Source organism: Aspergillus pseudodeflectus (genome assembly GCF_044049435.1).
Source record: "Aspergillus pseudodeflectus strain CBS 756.74 chromosome Unknown BJX68scaffold_20, whole genome shotgun sequence".
NCBI lineage: Eukaryota > Fungi > Ascomycota > Eurotiomycetes > Eurotiales > Aspergillaceae > Aspergillus > Aspergillus pseudodeflectus.
The window spans coordinates 33,624-49,595 of NW_027263796.1; the positions used below are offsets into that span (position 1 = coordinate 33,624).

At 52.7% G+C, this 15,972-nt stretch overlaps 7 protein-coding genes across 7 annotated transcripts; 4 read left to right on the forward strand and 3 right to left on the reverse strand.

The window, feature by feature from the left end:
- Nucleotides 1-205: 205 nt before the first annotated feature.
- Nucleotides 206-2,048, reverse strand: BJX68DRAFT_266569 (major facilitator superfamily domain-containing protein; the record flags this gene model as incomplete). The annotated part of the gene is made up of 4 exons (XM_071045536.1): nucleotides 206-1,244; nucleotides 1,297-1,371; nucleotides 1,430-1,498; nucleotides 1,552-2,048. 4 exons carry the CDS (start codon nucleotides 2,046-2,048, stop codon nucleotides 206-208), a joined length of 1,680 nt encoding a protein of 559 aa, XP_070899227.1.
- Nucleotides 2,049-3,386: 1,338 nt separating this feature from the next.
- BJX68DRAFT_266570 (Zn(II)2Cys6 transcription factor domain-containing protein) lies at nucleotides 3,387-4,930 on the forward strand (the record flags this gene model as incomplete). The annotated part of the gene is made up of 4 exons (XM_071045537.1): nucleotides 3,387-3,524; nucleotides 3,630-3,749; nucleotides 3,820-4,054; nucleotides 4,116-4,930. 4 exons carry the CDS (start codon nucleotides 3,387-3,389, stop codon nucleotides 4,928-4,930), a joined length of 1,308 nt encoding a protein of 435 aa, XP_070899228.1.
- A 726-nt stretch (nucleotides 4,931-5,656) lies between these two features.
- Nucleotides 5,657-6,505, forward strand: BJX68DRAFT_275718 (haloacid dehalogenase, type II; the record flags this gene model as incomplete). The annotated part of the gene is made up of 1 exon (XM_071047899.1): nucleotides 5,657-6,505. The coding sequence occupies exon 1, from the start codon at nucleotides 5,705-5,707 to the stop codon at nucleotides 6,503-6,505; it is 801 nt and encodes a 266-aa protein (XP_070899229.1). The 5' UTR covers nucleotides 5,657-5,704.
- A 24-nt stretch (nucleotides 6,506-6,529) lies between these two features.
- BJX68DRAFT_275720 (major facilitator superfamily domain-containing protein) lies at nucleotides 6,530-8,094 on the reverse strand (the record flags this gene model as incomplete). The annotated part of the gene is made up of 3 exons (XM_071047900.1): nucleotides 6,530-7,213; nucleotides 7,266-7,465; nucleotides 7,524-8,094. 3 exons carry the CDS (start codon nucleotides 8,092-8,094, stop codon nucleotides 6,701-6,703), a joined length of 1,284 nt encoding a protein of 427 aa, XP_070899230.1. The 3' UTR covers nucleotides 6,530-6,700.
- Nucleotides 8,095-9,135: 1,041 nt separating this feature from the next.
- Nucleotides 9,136-10,548, forward strand: BJX68DRAFT_275722 (taurine catabolism dioxygenase TauD; the record flags this gene model as incomplete). Its single annotated transcript, XM_071047901.1, has 4 exons — nucleotides 9,136-9,450; nucleotides 9,514-9,782; nucleotides 9,835-10,095; nucleotides 10,170-10,548. The coding sequence occupies 4 exons, from the start codon at nucleotides 9,136-9,138 to the stop codon at nucleotides 10,546-10,548; spliced, it is 1,224 nt and encodes a 407-aa protein (XP_070899231.1).
- Nucleotides 10,549-10,787: 239 nt separating this feature from the next.
- BJX68DRAFT_236874 (major facilitator superfamily domain-containing protein) lies at nucleotides 10,788-13,684 on the reverse strand. Its single transcript, XM_071040081.1, has 11 exons — nucleotides 12,830-13,684; nucleotides 12,709-12,778; nucleotides 12,544-12,653; nucleotides 12,425-12,493; nucleotides 12,350-12,370; nucleotides 12,267-12,297; nucleotides 12,082-12,219; nucleotides 11,810-12,029; nucleotides 11,718-11,750; nucleotides 11,375-11,660; nucleotides 10,788-11,312 (listed from the first exon to the last, which is right to left on the reverse strand). Exons 1-11 carry the CDS (start codon nucleotides 13,020-13,022, stop codon nucleotides 10,981-10,983), a joined length of 1,503 nt encoding a protein of 500 aa, XP_070899232.1. The 5' UTR covers nucleotides 13,023-13,684; the 3' UTR covers nucleotides 10,788-10,980.
- Nucleotides 13,685-14,394: 710 nt separating this feature from the next.
- Nucleotides 14,395-15,835, forward strand: BJX68DRAFT_236875 (TMEM53 family protein). Its single transcript, XM_071040082.1, has one exon. It carries the CDS (start codon nucleotides 14,486-14,488, stop codon nucleotides 15,386-15,388), a length of 903 nt encoding a protein of 300 aa, XP_070899233.1. The 5' UTR covers nucleotides 14,395-14,485; the 3' UTR covers nucleotides 15,389-15,835.
- Nucleotides 15,836-15,972: the final 137 nt, after the last annotated feature.

The window sequence follows — 15,972 nt, forward strand, 5'->3', positions numbered from 1 at the left end:
CTCACAAGAACAAAGCACATCACAGGCGTAGATTTAGCGGCATAAGTCTACGATGGGCGATCTAATAAAGATAATAACTCATCTGATATCGCCCGTATTATAGCCGAATCTCTACCTTGCGATGCAATTTTGTTTCAAGTATTCTAGTCAACCCTCGTAGTCCATGTCTTGCAATGTCGATCGTTCCTCGCAACACCGAATGCGACTATGACAACTTCACCCTCTCCCACCGCATCAAAAGTCCGGCGCCCAGGACCGCAGCACCTCCTCCGACTGAGATGCCAAAGACGCTGGCAATAGTATTTCCGATCGCATCTGACGCGAGGGCACGCACCTCGAGAGGGCCACCGTTCAGGATAGCCGAGTATCCACCGCCCAGAGCTTCACGAATCTCCCCAGTGGAATATCCCCTGCCACCGAGAGCCGTCTGCAGGTTGTCAAATCCAACATTCTGGAAGACTGTCCCTGCTATCGCCAGCGCCAAAGCCCCACCACCGAGTTGGGCCACGTTGATGAAACCCAGGATCGAGGTTGCCTTCTCCGGCGGCGATTTGCTCAGGGCGATGGCGTACGCAGCTTGGAAGGTCAGTCCGCAGCCGACGCCAGTCAAGATCTCGAATCCGTAGATGTTTCTGGGGGGTGTTCCAGTCGAGATGAGGAACAACAGTACACTCCCAACCAGCGCTATCATGCCCGACACAACGTACCAAATTGCGTACACGTTGAATCTCGGCAGGAGCGTTCCGCTGAAAAGGGAGCTAAATATCATGAGGAAGATGAAGGGCAAGAGTCGAGCCGAGACGGAGATGGCGTCATCCCCCTTGGTGAGTTCGAAGAAAAGAGGAATGTAGTAGATGTTGCACTGTAGAACAGCACTGCTCCCGGCAGTCGCAATGTACAACAGCACCAATGACCTGCTCTTCAGGCACCAGACTGGATAGATGCGATCGTCTTTGGTCGTCAAGAATGCTGTCCACTGCTGGAGTGCAAAGAGTACGATGGTGACCCCAGTCATGGCCCAGAGAGCGATGATTGAGCCCGAGTCCCAAGGCCATGTGGAGCCACTGTACGTACACGAGATGATGAAGAGAGTGTACGTTGCAGCGTTGAGTAATGCACCGAGCCAGTCGAGGTTCCGGATGCGTGGAATAATCCTTTCGTGGCGATGCGTGCCGTGGCGAGGAAGGCAGAAGATGTAAATGGGAGCAGTCACCCCGCCGAGGACGAGATTAATATAGAAGGCCCTGTCAAACATGAATAAATAAGCTTGAAGGCTCTTCTTGGGCGCGGACTCACCACCGCCACGTTGCTGGACTTTGTGCGAACGCTCCACCGATAACAGGCCCGAGGATGGCTCCTAGACCCCAGAATCTAATCGTGATTGTCAATTGTTGTTATCGATTTCACTACTGGTGGCCCGAGGACATACGTGCTGATCAAGGCAGTGTAGATCGGCCGCCTGGCTGCAGACACAAAGACGGAAATGTAACTAATACCTCTTCCTCGAGTGTCAGGGCTTCCTCGGAGCAAGTGTGGCATGACTGCACTCACCCCAGATAGACACCGGAACCACCGACTCCGGCCACCACTCGGCCAACAACCATGGCCTGCATGTTCGGGGCAGCGCCACAGATTGCGCTGCCGACTTCGAAGGTCAGAATACTGCCCAGGTACAACCATTTGACCTCTATCTTGGTGTACAGCGAGCCGAAGAGCGAGACAGTGGCCACTGAGCCCAGTAAGAACCCAGTCCCAACCCATGGGAGCAGGCGGAGCTCCCCGAGAGAAGCCAGAATGGGCCCTTGAACGTCGGCAGCGATCGTAGAGTCCAGTCCGTATAGAAATGCGGTCAGATATAGCCCGACGCATACGGCAAACCAGCGGAGGTTGCTCATCCTTTTGCCCACGGCACCGCCGGCATCTTCTTCTGGTAGATCGGACCCATCACGAGCAAGGCTGATGGACTCGGTAGGCGAGGGACCAACTGGTATCTTTTCATCAGCCTCGCGGGTGGGAGGCTCGGTGTTGGAAATGGCCTGTAAACTCATGACTGTAGGAACGCGAGCGGCACTGGCGATTGTGCTAGATGTGAGACATGGGTTACTAATGGAATATGGGGAGATGACAGGAGTTGAGGAGCGTTTCTCGCGTTGCAACGTCTGCAGCTCGAGGGTCGGTAACTATCCGCATAGGGTGATGCTGCCGATCTACAAGTCCGCAAATGGCTGGCGCCGCTGTCCATTTTGGGAAGATCCTGCTTGAGGGTGAGTACGGGAGTTAGAATCCTCACATCCTCCATGTTCGGGGTTATCAACGAATCAGACATTACAAATAGTCATAGATGCCGGTGAGGGGAGATATGTACATTGCGCAGCGCCTGGGGCTATGCCAGACGACGGACCGTCCCGTCTTGTCGCGCAAGTCTGGCCTTGGCTCTGTCACATGCGGGCTGTCGAATTACATGTGAAGGTGGTGGATTGGCCCTTGACAGTACAACTTGGAGAGAATTTGGCCCCGATGGCGGCCGATTGCTTCGAGAATTGCGAGAAACCTCGGCTGCTCTGTTCAGCTTCCCAGCTTCCCCCGCCACGCGTTGTCACCAATCGCAAACTGGAGATTCAGCCAACTCTGTAGTCTCTGGACCCTGTCAAGGCCTTGCGACCCAATTAGCTCAGCCAGAGCCAAGATCAGCTGAACCGTCGCATGGCTCTACCAACTCTGGAACAACAGACGATCCAGTACCAGGATACAATCCACCCGCCACTCTTCACGGCATCCGCAGGTACTCACTTGTCTGCAGGCTTGCATTTGCACGATTACTTCTTAGGCGTCCAGCGTCTCATGGGCGCCTAAGCCCAGACCCGCGGAACTTGCGGTAGCGTATTAAATGTGTATAACCTCACTTACCCATAAGATTTCAGGTAATTCCTGTGTACAGCAGCGGGCATCCTTGGTTTTTGGCCCCCATATTGTCTCTTGTGCTGTCGGAAGAACCCGGGGTCCCGAACCAAGAGGTCTCTCTCAACGTCTAGAGCCCAGGACGATGACTCGCTCAAGTCTCATGCATGGTAAGCGATTGGTGATTATATGTGAGTCGCCACGCGTTGGAAGTGATACAATATCGTCAGGGGCTTGTTTGAGACGTAAGAGCTCTGCAGAATACGCCATACGCACTATAGATCAAGCATACAAGTCTTCTACTGGACGGTCAAAAGTACCCGCATGGATAGCTATAAATGTATACATTGCTCGTGCTACCATCATTTAAACCACCCTTCGCTGACCTCAAGCCTCGCACTTCCCACGGGTGTTGACGGTGTTCAACCGACCGCAGACGTTACACATTCACCTCGGCCTCTATCATCACTGTAAACTGCAGTCTTATCATGTTTGGCACGCTGGTCTCGACTGGTCTCGATCGGGAATCTCTAGAGTTCATCGAGAACCCGGATCCAGTAGCTGCGGTTAGCCGTAACGTCCAAGACACTATACGCATTGCTTGCATTCATTGTCGGGCCCGAAAGGTATGACTGTTCCAGCTCCGCAGTCCGTGCCTGCAACCGTGGGTTGATAATGGTCTTTTTCTCCAGTCTACCGTGACGTTGCGCCCTAACAAGATGGACATATAGGTGCGCTGTTCCGGGAACCGCAAGAGGTGCCAGCGATGCGAAGCGATAGGACTTGAGTGCGTTTATCCCGAAAGTCAGGGGCGAAACAAGCGACAGGATACCCGCAAAAGCTCTCGGGCAGTGAGTGACGAAAAATGTACATTTGTCTCCATATTGACTCGCTAATGCACTGTTCGGTACATTGAAGCAGGCCATTCGGCGTCGCAACAGCGTCTCCACTCGAAATGTATACGATGAAGCAGAACTTCGCGCCAGGGACCACCAGGGAAAGTTGAGCCATGATCTAACGTTGGATGACTTGGACGCCAATACATTCGACGATGGCTGTATCGACGAGTCTCTGTTTATGCCATGGATCATGGATACTCCTATGCAGCAGAGCTCACCTGGTAGATCGAGCTCGAACAGTGGTGGCATTCCAACCCGTAAGCGCTCTGGCTTCTGATTGCCCTACTAGTAGACTTGTCTGGCTGACACCTCCGAAAGCTGCTGTTGAGCTCACAGTTGGAAGGCCTCCATTTTCAGGAGGGAACCGCAGTACCACAGGACCGGCGCGGGACCAGGTTCCACCTATATCGACGGTAGACACCTCGTTGGCGTCGCTGCTCGAGCCGTCAAATATCATGAGCGCAGGATCTTCCGCATGTTGGCAAGGTGTTCATCTGGGACAAGATGACATGGTTTGGGCGACGACTGCCGATAGAAACGGGACGGTAGACTCGAGATCGGAACCGCTGCCGCTTGAGACTTTGGGCAAGACGCATCCAGAGTCCGACAGTTGCTGTCTACTAAACTCTGTTTCTTTTCTCGAAAGGCTGTCTTCCAAAAGTTCTTCGCATGAGGACCGGCTTGACCTACTCCTTACCGATCTTCGCAATTCCATTGAAACCCTGGCGGGATTCATCTCGTGCGACAGGTGTGCAGCTCGCGTAGAGCAGAACATGCTGCTTGCCATGGCCGCCCGACAGATCGGGGCCATTTGCAGCAAAATGGCCAACTGTTGCAAGGAAATGCATCTGTCCAATCCCAGCAACACGAGCTCATCACAGCACGGAAGCGAGCCTGCTCCTTCTCCGATCCCCGTTGATATTTCCGTTGCCACCTATCGCGTCAATCGACGTGAGAGGCTACACCTGCTCGGAAGCCTTGTGGCTTTGCAGATTATGGATTTCCAGCGGCAGATCAACACAATCAAGTCTCGGTATCGCAATCGGCCCAATAAAGGGCAGGTAGAGGCCCTGAGTGAGGCAGAAAACTATGTCAAGTTAGCACAGGTTTCTCTCAGTAGCGACCATAGATGAAGATGACGAACAGAAATATAGTATTCTTATCCCGTCTTCGGGCCTTTCGCGATTTATGTAGTCCTCTAGGCACTGTACTTGGCAATGTTTCTCTTTTTCGTCGAGCAGGGGGCGAGGCCCGCTAAGCCTTGTCGTATTGACCTTGTTTGCCCTACCACCGCGACATCATGTGCCCCTTGAATGATTCGCGGCAGCGAATTGATAATTTAACGGGCGCGGTAGAGTTACGGAACTATCATTAGCTGGCGGGACATCTGGCCGTGCCCAACGCCTTTTCGAGCCGGCGGCACGAACAATCAAGATGTATCCCCGGGGGTGTCAAGTCCAGTTCGACGACGATGAAGATATATTCCCTGAATATGATAAAGGCAGTGAGCTCCAAGCAGATTTGGTAACGATGTGAGTGAAGCACATCGGGCGATGACGGGGAGGCCGAGAAGCTCGGAAACTGGCCGAACCGACGGGGGGAATTGAAAGCCGGTGCTCCCATTCGAGTAACCCGCTGGCAACATTGAACGAATTGGGGGAACCAGGGACAAGACAAAGAGATCTGTACAGGGGACCGAATGACTGTATTGACGACCCCTGCCAACCACATGCAGGCGCATCAATTCCCGAGGTTAATGGGAAGGGCACCTTTCCTCCGGACCCTTTTCCAGCGCCTGAGAGAATACTCATCTGTCTTTTCTTTCAAATCCCTCCCTCGAGATCATTGTCGCGTTTGTGCCTGGAGATAAACCTGCCACCCCTTCGGTATCTTAAGTCTTAGTCAACATGTCAAGACCCGGCACCCCATCGATGCTCTTTTTCGATGTCCTGGGAACCGTCGTCGAATGGAGATTTTGCATTGCAAACCAGCTCAAGGCTGCAGCAGAAAGTGCCCTGCAAGATCAAAATCGAGAAATCGGGGTGGATGTGCGAGGACGTGTCTCCGACTTGCCCACATCAACCTGGGACGAGATTACTGACGAGTGGCACCGCTCGTATATGAACTTCGGACGCACTTATGATCCATCGAAACCCTTCGTCCCCGTAGATGAGCACAACCGTATCTCTTTGGCAAATATCTTCACCAACAGGCGTCTCCGCGATCTCTTCAACGAGAACGATCTCCAACACTTGACCCTCGGTTGGCATCGCCTCGATCCGTACACTGACAGTGTGCAAGGCCTTGCGTTGCTCAACACAAAGTTCCCGACCTCGACATTATCCAACGGCAATGTCAAACTTCTTGAAGACCTACAGGAACATGGCTCTTTGCCGTTCAGGCACCTCAGCAGTGCAGAGCATTTTAATGCCTACAAGCCGGCACCCGAAGTATATCATGCCGCTGCGCGCCGATTCGGGTTAGAGACGTCGCAATGCTGCCTCGTTGCCGCCCATCTTCACGACCTGCAAGCCGCCAAAAAATGTGGATTCCAGACAATCTACATCGAGCGACCCTTGGAAGAAGCGTGGGATGCGGAACGCGTTGCACAAGCTAAAGAGGAGGGTTTTGTTGATTATTGGATCGATGTTGATGGCTCAGGTCTGCTGGACGTTGCCCGGTATTTTGGGATCGAAACGGACAAGTAATCCATCTTTGACTTTACCCAGTAGGCACATTTTTGTGTTGTTTGACTGTAGCTACTGCGATACATATCGGTCAGCTAGTTTCGCTGCAGATAATACTGGTAGTAGTCATTCTGGTCGCGACTAGTCAGTCGGCAGCAGATGCAATCCAACAGCTCTATTCTATTCGCAACTCATCTACTACTGCTATCTGCGACCTCAAAGCTTTGCCCGTAGTTGTCGTCCCGAGATTATGAGTCGTGCTCCCACAAGAGCGAACACCGACACGATCAAGGCCGCTCCTGCCCACATCTGCGCAGCCAGGTATTTCCCTCCGGTGCGTGCGATCAACGTTCCCGCCACAGAGGGGCCGGTCAACGGGCCAAAGCTGATCATGGTAAGCGCCATCCCGACTCGAGTGCCAATTTTGTCAAGGTCTTTTGTCAGCGAAGGGACGGTTCCCACAAACAAGGCCATTGCTGCCGCCGATGCTAGTCCATAAAACACCGCAAAGACGTATAGCTCCGCCACGGTGTGTACGGCGGCCCAGGCGAATATAAGAACGCCACAGAGAGCCACGCAGGGAATGAGACAGTTGAGTGGGCCGATATAGCGATCGGCCAGGTACCCAAGAGGCGCGCGGACTGGGATTCCGAGCGCGTTAGTGATGATAATCAACGTGGCACCGGCTTCTTGGGAGATTCCCAATACTTCAATCGCGTAGGCTTGGATCTAACATGCTCTCAGCTTAATCAAAGGCAGATAATTTGGCGGGGGAGCGTACATAGAAGAAGGCAAAATAAAGGGTCCAGTATAGAAGGAATACCCCAAAGGTGAACAGCAGGTAGGCAGGCTCCTTGAACGCACTCCACTCAGCCAATGGCCCCGACTTTCGCGGTGGCAGTCGGGGACGCAGTAGGGCGAGGGTTACTGCTGCCATGGCAAGCACGACAAACCCCATGCACCGCACTGCCCATGGAAATCCTGCTCCTTGCGTTAGCCCATGACTCATCGCAGATTGGAGTTGCAACCATCGACTCACCGATCTTAGGGATCAGGTACTGAATCATTGCGGGAAAGATAATGCCTCCAGTACTTGTACCAGTGGCAGCGGTCGTCACAGCAAAAACACGCAAACGCATAAAATACGTCGAAATCAGCGTCACACTCGGCAGCCACATGAGACCCTGCCCAAGGCCAATGCAGAGCCCCTGGGCCAGGAAAATCTGCCAATACTCGGTGGCCAAACTAGTCATGAAGGTACCAAGAACCAGCAGAACTGCGCCGGCAGCGACGACTGGCCGTGCCATTCCAGCGTCTGTTGCTCGACCAGAAAGTGTCGATATGAACAAGAGACAGAATACCTGGAAGCCACCAATCCAGGAGATGTCGGACGGACTCTGAGGCAATGTAGATTCATAGTGGCTTTGGAATACGCCGAAACTGGCCGCATAGCCCCAGGTCAGAGCCACAACCAAGTGACCAGAGACAACCTGCGCCCAGGCATGAAATCCGCCGTCAGGTGGAGGGGGTACGGGGGAGGACGAGGTATTGTTGGCAGCCTCGTGGCCTTCCTCGTGAGCCTGATTTGGGTCATCTTCTTGCTTTGTCATGTTTCTCCATTATATAGAACGAAATCCAAGTCATGTCGATGGCAATATAATGGCTATAAGTGGGGAGACAGATAAGCAAATCATTATGCACGTGAAGCTTCGTGGCAGTTTCGATAATTGTATTGCTGTGGTGTCTCCACCAGTTGGAGTCGTCTATCACGAATCAAGTGTAGCCTCATCCGCCACATGCGGACACATCACACTCGACGGGATCTTTCTTTGTCTTGTAAACCTTTTCCTGTGGTTCTACCGCTTGATATCACATTACGCCATCAGACCCACATAGCAAACGCCGATTCCCGGTCGCCTGCCAATCGGAATGCCCTCAGACTGCGGAGATTTACGGAGAGGGAATTGGCAGCATCTAGATGACGCCCTCCGCTCAATCGAGGCTTGACGATGGCGCAAGGAACCGGATCCGATCCTCCTGTCCCCGCTTACATGCCCAGAAACGGCTTCCAAGAATGTCACTGCGTTCCAGGTTCACCTCTCAAGGTTGCACTCGCCGCAGAGGGTCGGTGGGAAATGCAGTCGAGTGATTGGGCAACGGATGTTGAAGGAATCCAATCCTGGAAACCGACTCGCGTTTCGCAATTCGGGGGACTTTTGGCAATCTTGGATCCTTTCGGCCAACTTCCGCGCCTGCAATCGGCTTCTTCCGTCTAAGTAGCCTCTTTGTCCAGAGCGGAGCGCCGTCGGTTTCCCTTTTTGTTAAGCACTTTGCCTATCGACCCTGTCGCGGCCAATATGGAATGGCAAGGAAGGTGGCGAGGCATAAGAAGAGATCCCTGGTCATAAACATGCAGACCCAGTGTCGTACTTCAGGAATGCCATCCCATCGGTCTCAGTACTTACTTGGGCGGGTCCAGCACTATGACGCACGTCCTCTTTGCATAGCGTACGCGGAGCTTCGACACATTCGGAAGTATACCTCGCGGCCGCGTCTAATGTATATCTATGCTTCAAAAACGTCCTTTAACCGGGAGCATTAACAGCGACAACACCTCTTTTGAATACCTGTAACGTGTTTGTCTTATCAGTATGTTAGTTGAAGTGAATGTCGCACCAGCCATGCGAGGTCTCCCTGCTGGCCTTCCTCGCGTGGTGCCCGTGGATCGCAAGCTGTTTCCTGATGGGCTTCGTACCAGCGGCCAACATCCTCCGATCGAAAGCCAATTACGCCCGTTCGAGGAGTTCCCGCGCAACATCACCGGACCGACAGCCTGGACAGCGGAGCACATGATTCAACATCCAGAACAATGGATTCACCGGTGGACAGAGCAAGAGCTTGCGGAGCTCCTACAGGCCGTTGACACATTTATAGCCTCTGGAACCCCCCTCACCAGTATCAGTAAGGTAATTTGAACAGCCTCCGCTGTCTGTGGGTCATATGGCTGACATATACGTGTGCTGTTGAAGGACAACTTCAGGGTACCCACGATTGAAAAGATTTTGCCAGGAATTCGGAACGATATCTTGAACGGGCGTGGGTTCATCGTTTTCAGTGGCCTACCCATCGACAAATGGGGGCGGTACAAGGCGGCGGTGGTGACGATGGGGTTGTCTGTGCATTTCGGGTATCTCGTCTCGCAGAATAAACTTGGCTTGATCCTCGGCCATGTGACGAACCAGGGTGCGGACTATCACAATGATCTCGATAAGATCAAGATCTCAGCCACAAACGCACCGTAAGTCCCCTTCGCCAGTCATCTGCTTGAGCGTTATTCTCATACTTCTCAGGCAGTTCTATCACACTGACGAAACGGATATCGTTGGTCTGTTATTCTGCGCTCCCGGGGAGACCGGTGGTGCCTCCGGCTGTGCATCTGCACACACAGTCTGGAATGCCTTGGTAAAAGAAAGGCCAGATGTGGCAAAGACGCTGGCTTCGCCTATCTGGTATGTCGACCGCAAGGGTGAGGTCACAGATGGCCAAGAGCCCTGGTTTAAGAACCCCATCTTCATGGTCGAGCCGGGCGGCAAAGAGCGTGTCTATGTTAAGTATGACTGCTAACCCCCCTTCTCTCGCCTCGCGTGGAATGTGCATTATGCTAAGCCTGAACTCGATGTGATAGGTGGGACCCTTACTTCGTCAAATCCTTGACTCGCTTCAGCGACAAAGGGCTGATCCCTCCCCTCTCCGCAGAGCAGCTGGAGGCGATGAAGGTCCTGGAGGAGACGTGTAAGCGGCATGGAATCGTCTACGACTGCGAGATTGGAGACATCCAATTCGTGTCTTGCTGCCAGACATTCCACTCGCGCACCGGATTCACGGATCCGCCTCCTCCGAAGCCACAACGATATCTGCTGCGCACATGGATCGCGACACCTGAGCATGAGGGGGGTTGGTGCCTTCCGTTCCACGACAGCTGTTACCCTAAGCGAGGAGGAATCCAGGTTGACAATACACCACCGGCAGCGGATCCACTCACCACCGCAGGCGGGACCGAGTAAAGACTATGCTGTGCTCGTGGACGTCGGATCCTTGGATTTGAGCCTTTTACCTTATTGCTCTCTTGGTAGCAAATCGTAGTAGCTTGACAATTGCTTCATTTAATCTGGGAAAGCATAGTCCTGAGGAATCACACATTCATGAGCAAAGGCACATATAAGTCTTGGGTCTCGGACCTCCAAGCAGTAGGCCATGGTCCTGGTTCATAAAATCATAATGACAGTAGCTGCAGCTAAATATTCTCGAGGTGATAGAGCCCTTGGGCAGTATAGCATTAAATTCATAGTGAGGGGCAGAGGGTCCTCCTCAATCCCGCATCTTCATTGCGCATCTTCACCTAAGACGACCGCAGTGATTTTCGCCATTTGTCGCTTATATCCCACTTACAGTCACTCCTCTCTATTTCCAATCCTTTCGTTCACCAGCCCATCGTATCACACCCTATACCTGAAGGTCGGTGCCTTATCGCCCATACTTATCAACTCCTCTTCACTATAACCATGCTCGCTCGCTCCCATTGCATCCCGTCTCGCATTCAACCTTTTGCATATAACGTAGTACGACACAGTAGTCAGCAATCCCAACGCTGTGAATGTCAGGACAAGCGAGTGCCCCAATCGGTACCTGGGCGAGTCGGTGCTTCGATAAAAGTTCGATGCGGCCGCGCCACCCATCGATCCCACGCCAATCTGGATCGCTATTCCAATAGCTCGTTTTGCATCGGGTGCCCAGTTGTTCGATGCCAGAGCAAGGAGGCCCGGGATTGCTGTAACGAGGAGTCATTAGAACGTTGAAGGGATATTATGCGGTGGATAAAATGGGTCTCACCTGGATACATTCCACAAGCGGCAATAAAGCAGCCGGCATAGATCAACCCAGGGATGAACCGTGGAGGGGCCACAACGATGATATATCCAATTAGAATGATGAGATAACAGACGATGGTGAACAAACTGCGTTTGCCAGTTTTGTCCGCAAAGTACCCGACTGCAATACATGTAATTGTCGCGGCGGCATAGACGGGGATCGTGAGGAGCTGGGCAATTGCGGCCGAGTAACCTAGGCCCTTGATGATCGTCGGCAGGAAAAGCGACAAAGCATAAACAGCGGTGGCCTGTTTGATTGTTAGTTGTTGTTCGTGGAGCGGTGCAGTTCGGGTGGCACGACTTACCACTCCCCAATATCCAAGGCAGTGGAGAATTGTCTAGATAAGACCGTCAGTGACTAGACTAGAGTGGATCAGGAAAGTGAGCAGATGCAGACCTGCCAATCAAAGATTGCTGCTTTGACCTGTTTCCAATGCGATGAATGCTCATTGCTGGTCTGCGTGTCCGTTGTGCTTCCAGCGGCGGTATAACTTAGGCTCGCCAGGAGAATATCCTTCTCGCGCTCAGTCAAGAAGGTAGCAGTTTTTGGGTCGTCCCAAACGAGCCAAAAGGCAGCGATGGCGACAATAACAGTAAGCATTCCCTCTAGAAGGAAACTTTTTGAGATCAGCCGGGGTACCATTTTGACAAACACATAGGTAGTCTTACATCCAGCGCCAGCCTTCAAGTCCGCCAACTCCGTCCATCTTGACGATCAGATAGGCGAGCAACCCGGAGAAAGCACCAGCCATGGAGGCAGATGCAAATATCAGTGCGAGTCGGAACTGCGCGTTTGCTCGCGGATACCTGGTGCCATCAGCGGAGCTCATCTTCAAAGAGATCTATGCCTGTACCAGAGCGAGACATAGAAAGCCAGTCCAGGAACTAGCGAAAAAGATTAGTCGCCATCATCTCAGTAGTACAATAGACACCGTACAAAGTCCCGCTTCCGTCAAGCCTGTACCATAACGTCAGCTACCATATCGGGTCCACCGGCGGTATAGATTCATACCTAGAAAAAATCGTGCCGCCAGGAGGCCCGAGTAATTCTGAACGATTCCAGTCAATGTCATCACAATTCCTATTGACATTAGTAGTGGTCCAAGGAATTTCGGGAGTCTTTACTCCTACCCCAGGCTGTAACAATTGAGGGTAGCCATATACTTGGCTTCAATCGAACCAATAATAGGTTGGAAACCGGTTCGAAAAAGGAGTATGGGAAGAAGAAAATCGTCAAGCACCTGCGAGTCGGTGTTAGTTCAGAGTTCGCCTCTGCTGCAGCGTGACAGCTCTCACCAGTTATACTGTTGGCCAACAAGGCCGAGTGTCTCAGACAGTCCTTGGATGTTTGCATTCCCTATGCTGCCTAGACCAAGGTGTGAGCAGATGAATCAAACGGATGAGTTCTGGTGCAAACCTCGATCTAAAAAGCTGAGCAGATAGAAAATGGCGAGGATGGGAATGACTCGAAGATCAACTTTTCGGAGGATCCGGTCAAACTCCGCGGGGGAGACTGCACGATTGAGGTCATTGTCTGTTGGCTGCTCGGTGATCTTCTCGAGCTGCTCGGTCGGGGTTGAGTGGCCGCTTGGGCGAGCTTTCGTGTCCATCTCCACTGCTGTTGGCAATAATCGGGCGGGAGGAAGATGGTGCGCGCGGGGAGAGTGTGCCTTTTGAATCAGGCTGGTCTGCCCCTCTTGTCCAACCCGAGGGCCAAGCGTCTAAAGCCTGGAGTTGGAGAAAGGGATGCTTGGAGATGTGGAGAGGCTGGGGAACTGGGGAACTGGGGAATCGGGGAAGCTCCTCCTGGCCCGGAGGCCCGGAGGCCCGGACAAAGTCCGGTGTCCGCTGATCTTTGCTGCTCCGGGGCCCCAGATCGAGATGTGCAGCGGTGTTGCTCCGCCACTCTGGCTGACTGGCTCGATAGCAGTGCCGCCGCGAGTGGGGTAAGGGCCTTTCCTTAGTCTCAACATGGGCTGGCGATAGGAGTGGTGAAGGAGTCTGTGTGACCCGCGTGGACGTATATAAACCGACCAGCTCCCCTGGATGTTCGAGCAATGCGAGTTTCTTATCAACCCGCATGACTTGAAAGCAGCATCGTGGAACTGTGTTCCTGCTCTGCTGCTGACGCAACCATGGCGTTGGTGATCTCATCCAGGGAGGCCATGATGCTTCATGGCCGCCTCTCTGGAATGCGGGGCATGAGCCACCGCAATTTAAGCCCAGCACTCGTTCCCAAGAGTTTAAGTATTGGCACGTAGTCCGAACAGAAACCCGAGTACCAAGCCCAAGAGAACAACTGGCGGATTCCCCGTCATCTTGTTGTGGGGATCCGCGCACGTGATCTCGCGACGCGTCACTAGATTCTCGCTGATGCCTGAGGCATTGATTTGATGTATGTACGGCCTGAGGCAGCACCGCAACTGCAACTGCGACTGCTTAAAAATGGACTGCATGATAACGCCATGGAAGTTTAGATAGGAACTATACTACAGTGTCAAAATGGTGACTGAGAATCAGTAAGCAATATAGCACAAGTCACGAATCCAAAACTTCTCTCCGGATGGTGGTCTCGTGGAAAGCCCAGCCTCCTTCTCTCTCGAAATGTGAAAATATATAGTGACACGAACTTCGTGCAAAATGACGTGTCATCGCATTTCAGCTCCAATTACGCGTTATAGCATCTTTTTAGCCTTCTCGAGTAGTCATTGGTATACACTCTACACTTCTGACCAGAATAACAGGCTATTTGCAAGCTGATTAGTATTCATTCCAACGTCAGCGCCGAGGCACAGGATGACAGAGGAAATCTGTTGAAGATTTTGAGGTTCTTTTCATGTGGCAGTCTCCACACGGGCTGGATGTCAAGCGAAGAGCCAATTAAAGGCTACGATAAGTTCTCCGAGTGGGCCAGTGTGGACGGGCTTATTGCCTACACTGTCCAGAATGCCGGCTTGATTAATCAACTGTTGAGGCGGATTTCGTTGAAGAAGCAATCACTCCGAAAATGACTTACAAATTTGACATGTCGCGCTTCCCACTCGACATCTGAGCAGGCTCTAGCAACTCGACCATGGTCTCTCAATCAGGAGCAGTGACATCCTATTTTCCCGGCTTCAGAGCCGTTTCCGATCAGATCTTTGTTCGCGACGCCGACTCCGCTCCAGAAACACCAACATTATCAAATGCAGACAGCGTCAAAGTCCTGGTCATCTTCGCCTGGGGCGACGCGCAGCCCAAGCATGTCAAAAAATACGCCGATGGATTTCGCTCGCTATATCCGGGGGCGAAGCAGATCGCCGTCCTATCCCCAATCTACAAAGCAATATGGCGTACAATGGGCCAGCGAATCGAGGCAATGAAGCCCATCCTGGACGAGGTTTTCCCTTGTACATCGGACGAAAAAGAGCAGCATGACGGGTCCGGCGTCTTGATTCATGTCATGTCCAACACTGGGGGCATTGCCTATGCCGCCACCCTCCACGCGTATCGAAACAAATACGGTCGGCCATTCCCCCATCGACTCGCAGTCCTCGATTCGACCCCTGGTAGCACCGATCTCACGTTGGCCAACATGAAGCGGTTCGCGCTGGCAATGGCACTCGGAACAGCCAAGTGGTTCCCATGGCCATTCTTCGTTACCCGCGGGCTGTGGGCCGTCTTTTTGTACGTGTTGAATCTTATCGAAAAGGTACTTGGGCGGACCAGTGCAGGCGCCGAGAGCGTACGGACCGTCGAGACGCCAGAGCTGGCAAGCATAGCGACGAGACGCTTGTACCTATATGGGAAAGAGGACCGCATTATTCTGTGGACGGACATTGAGAAGCATGTTGCCAAGGTGCGAGAACGGGGATGGAAATCCGATTGTCAGCTATTCGAAGGGAGCGGTCACGTTGACCATATGCGCAAGAGTCCAGTGGCATATTGGAAGGCCATTCAAGATGCCTGGGATGCGAGCACAGCGTCGAATAAGTAGTCAGCAAGAATCCTCAGACGCACCGCATCCCCCTGTGGGAAAAAGCTGGAGAACTGTCAGGCGGGTCAAGCATTTGGAGTTTTGGAGTGGTCTAGACCTATGATCTCTGTCGGGGACTTTGCACGGTTTACCTGGCTATATATCCAAGCACTTTGCCCGTCTCCTCTCTGTCGTAGCCGGTACGCTGATCAACGAGACATGGACGACAGGATCATAGCGTGTGCTGTGAGATTACCTACACAGCCACATAAACTAGGGAGTGTTTCTACAGAGTACAACCTACAGCTATCCCAAGCTTACTTCGAATTTTCCTAGCAAGAAGGACGTGCACGTCGAAAGATCAAAAGTAGTTCAGGGTCATCACGACGATATCGAATGCAAAAGCCATGTCAAAGATAGAGCACCTCGTGACGATCCTGAATTCCTGATCGGGAGTCCCGCATCGGCATCGCCATTTCCGAAACAGCCGATTCCAACAGTCGGCGCGTGGGAAATTGCGGGGTAACGGAGAGCACAGATAAGGCTTCGGTAATGCCGATGCCCATATTCGTGTCAGTCAGGATTCTCTCAGTCTGCAGAGCACC

Bases quoted from the DNA above. Each gene is read 5' to 3' on its own strand.
- BJX68DRAFT_236875 (XM_071040082.1), top strand. From the start codon at position 14,486: ATGGTCTCTCAATCAGGAGCAGTGACATCCTATTTTCCCGGCTTCAGA.
- BJX68DRAFT_236874 (XM_071040081.1), bottom strand. From the start codon at position 13,022: ATGGACACGAAAGCTCGCCCAAGCGGCCACTCAACCCCGACCGAGCAG. The intron at 12,494-12,543 runs GTAGGAGTAAAG...TAATGTCAATAG, and splicing joins CTCAATTGTTACAGCCTGGG to GAATTGTGATGACATTGACT. The intron at 12,030-12,081 runs GTAAGACTACCT...GATCTCAAAAAG, and splicing joins CTTGAAGGCTGGCGCTGGAT to TTTCCTTCTAGAGGGAATGC.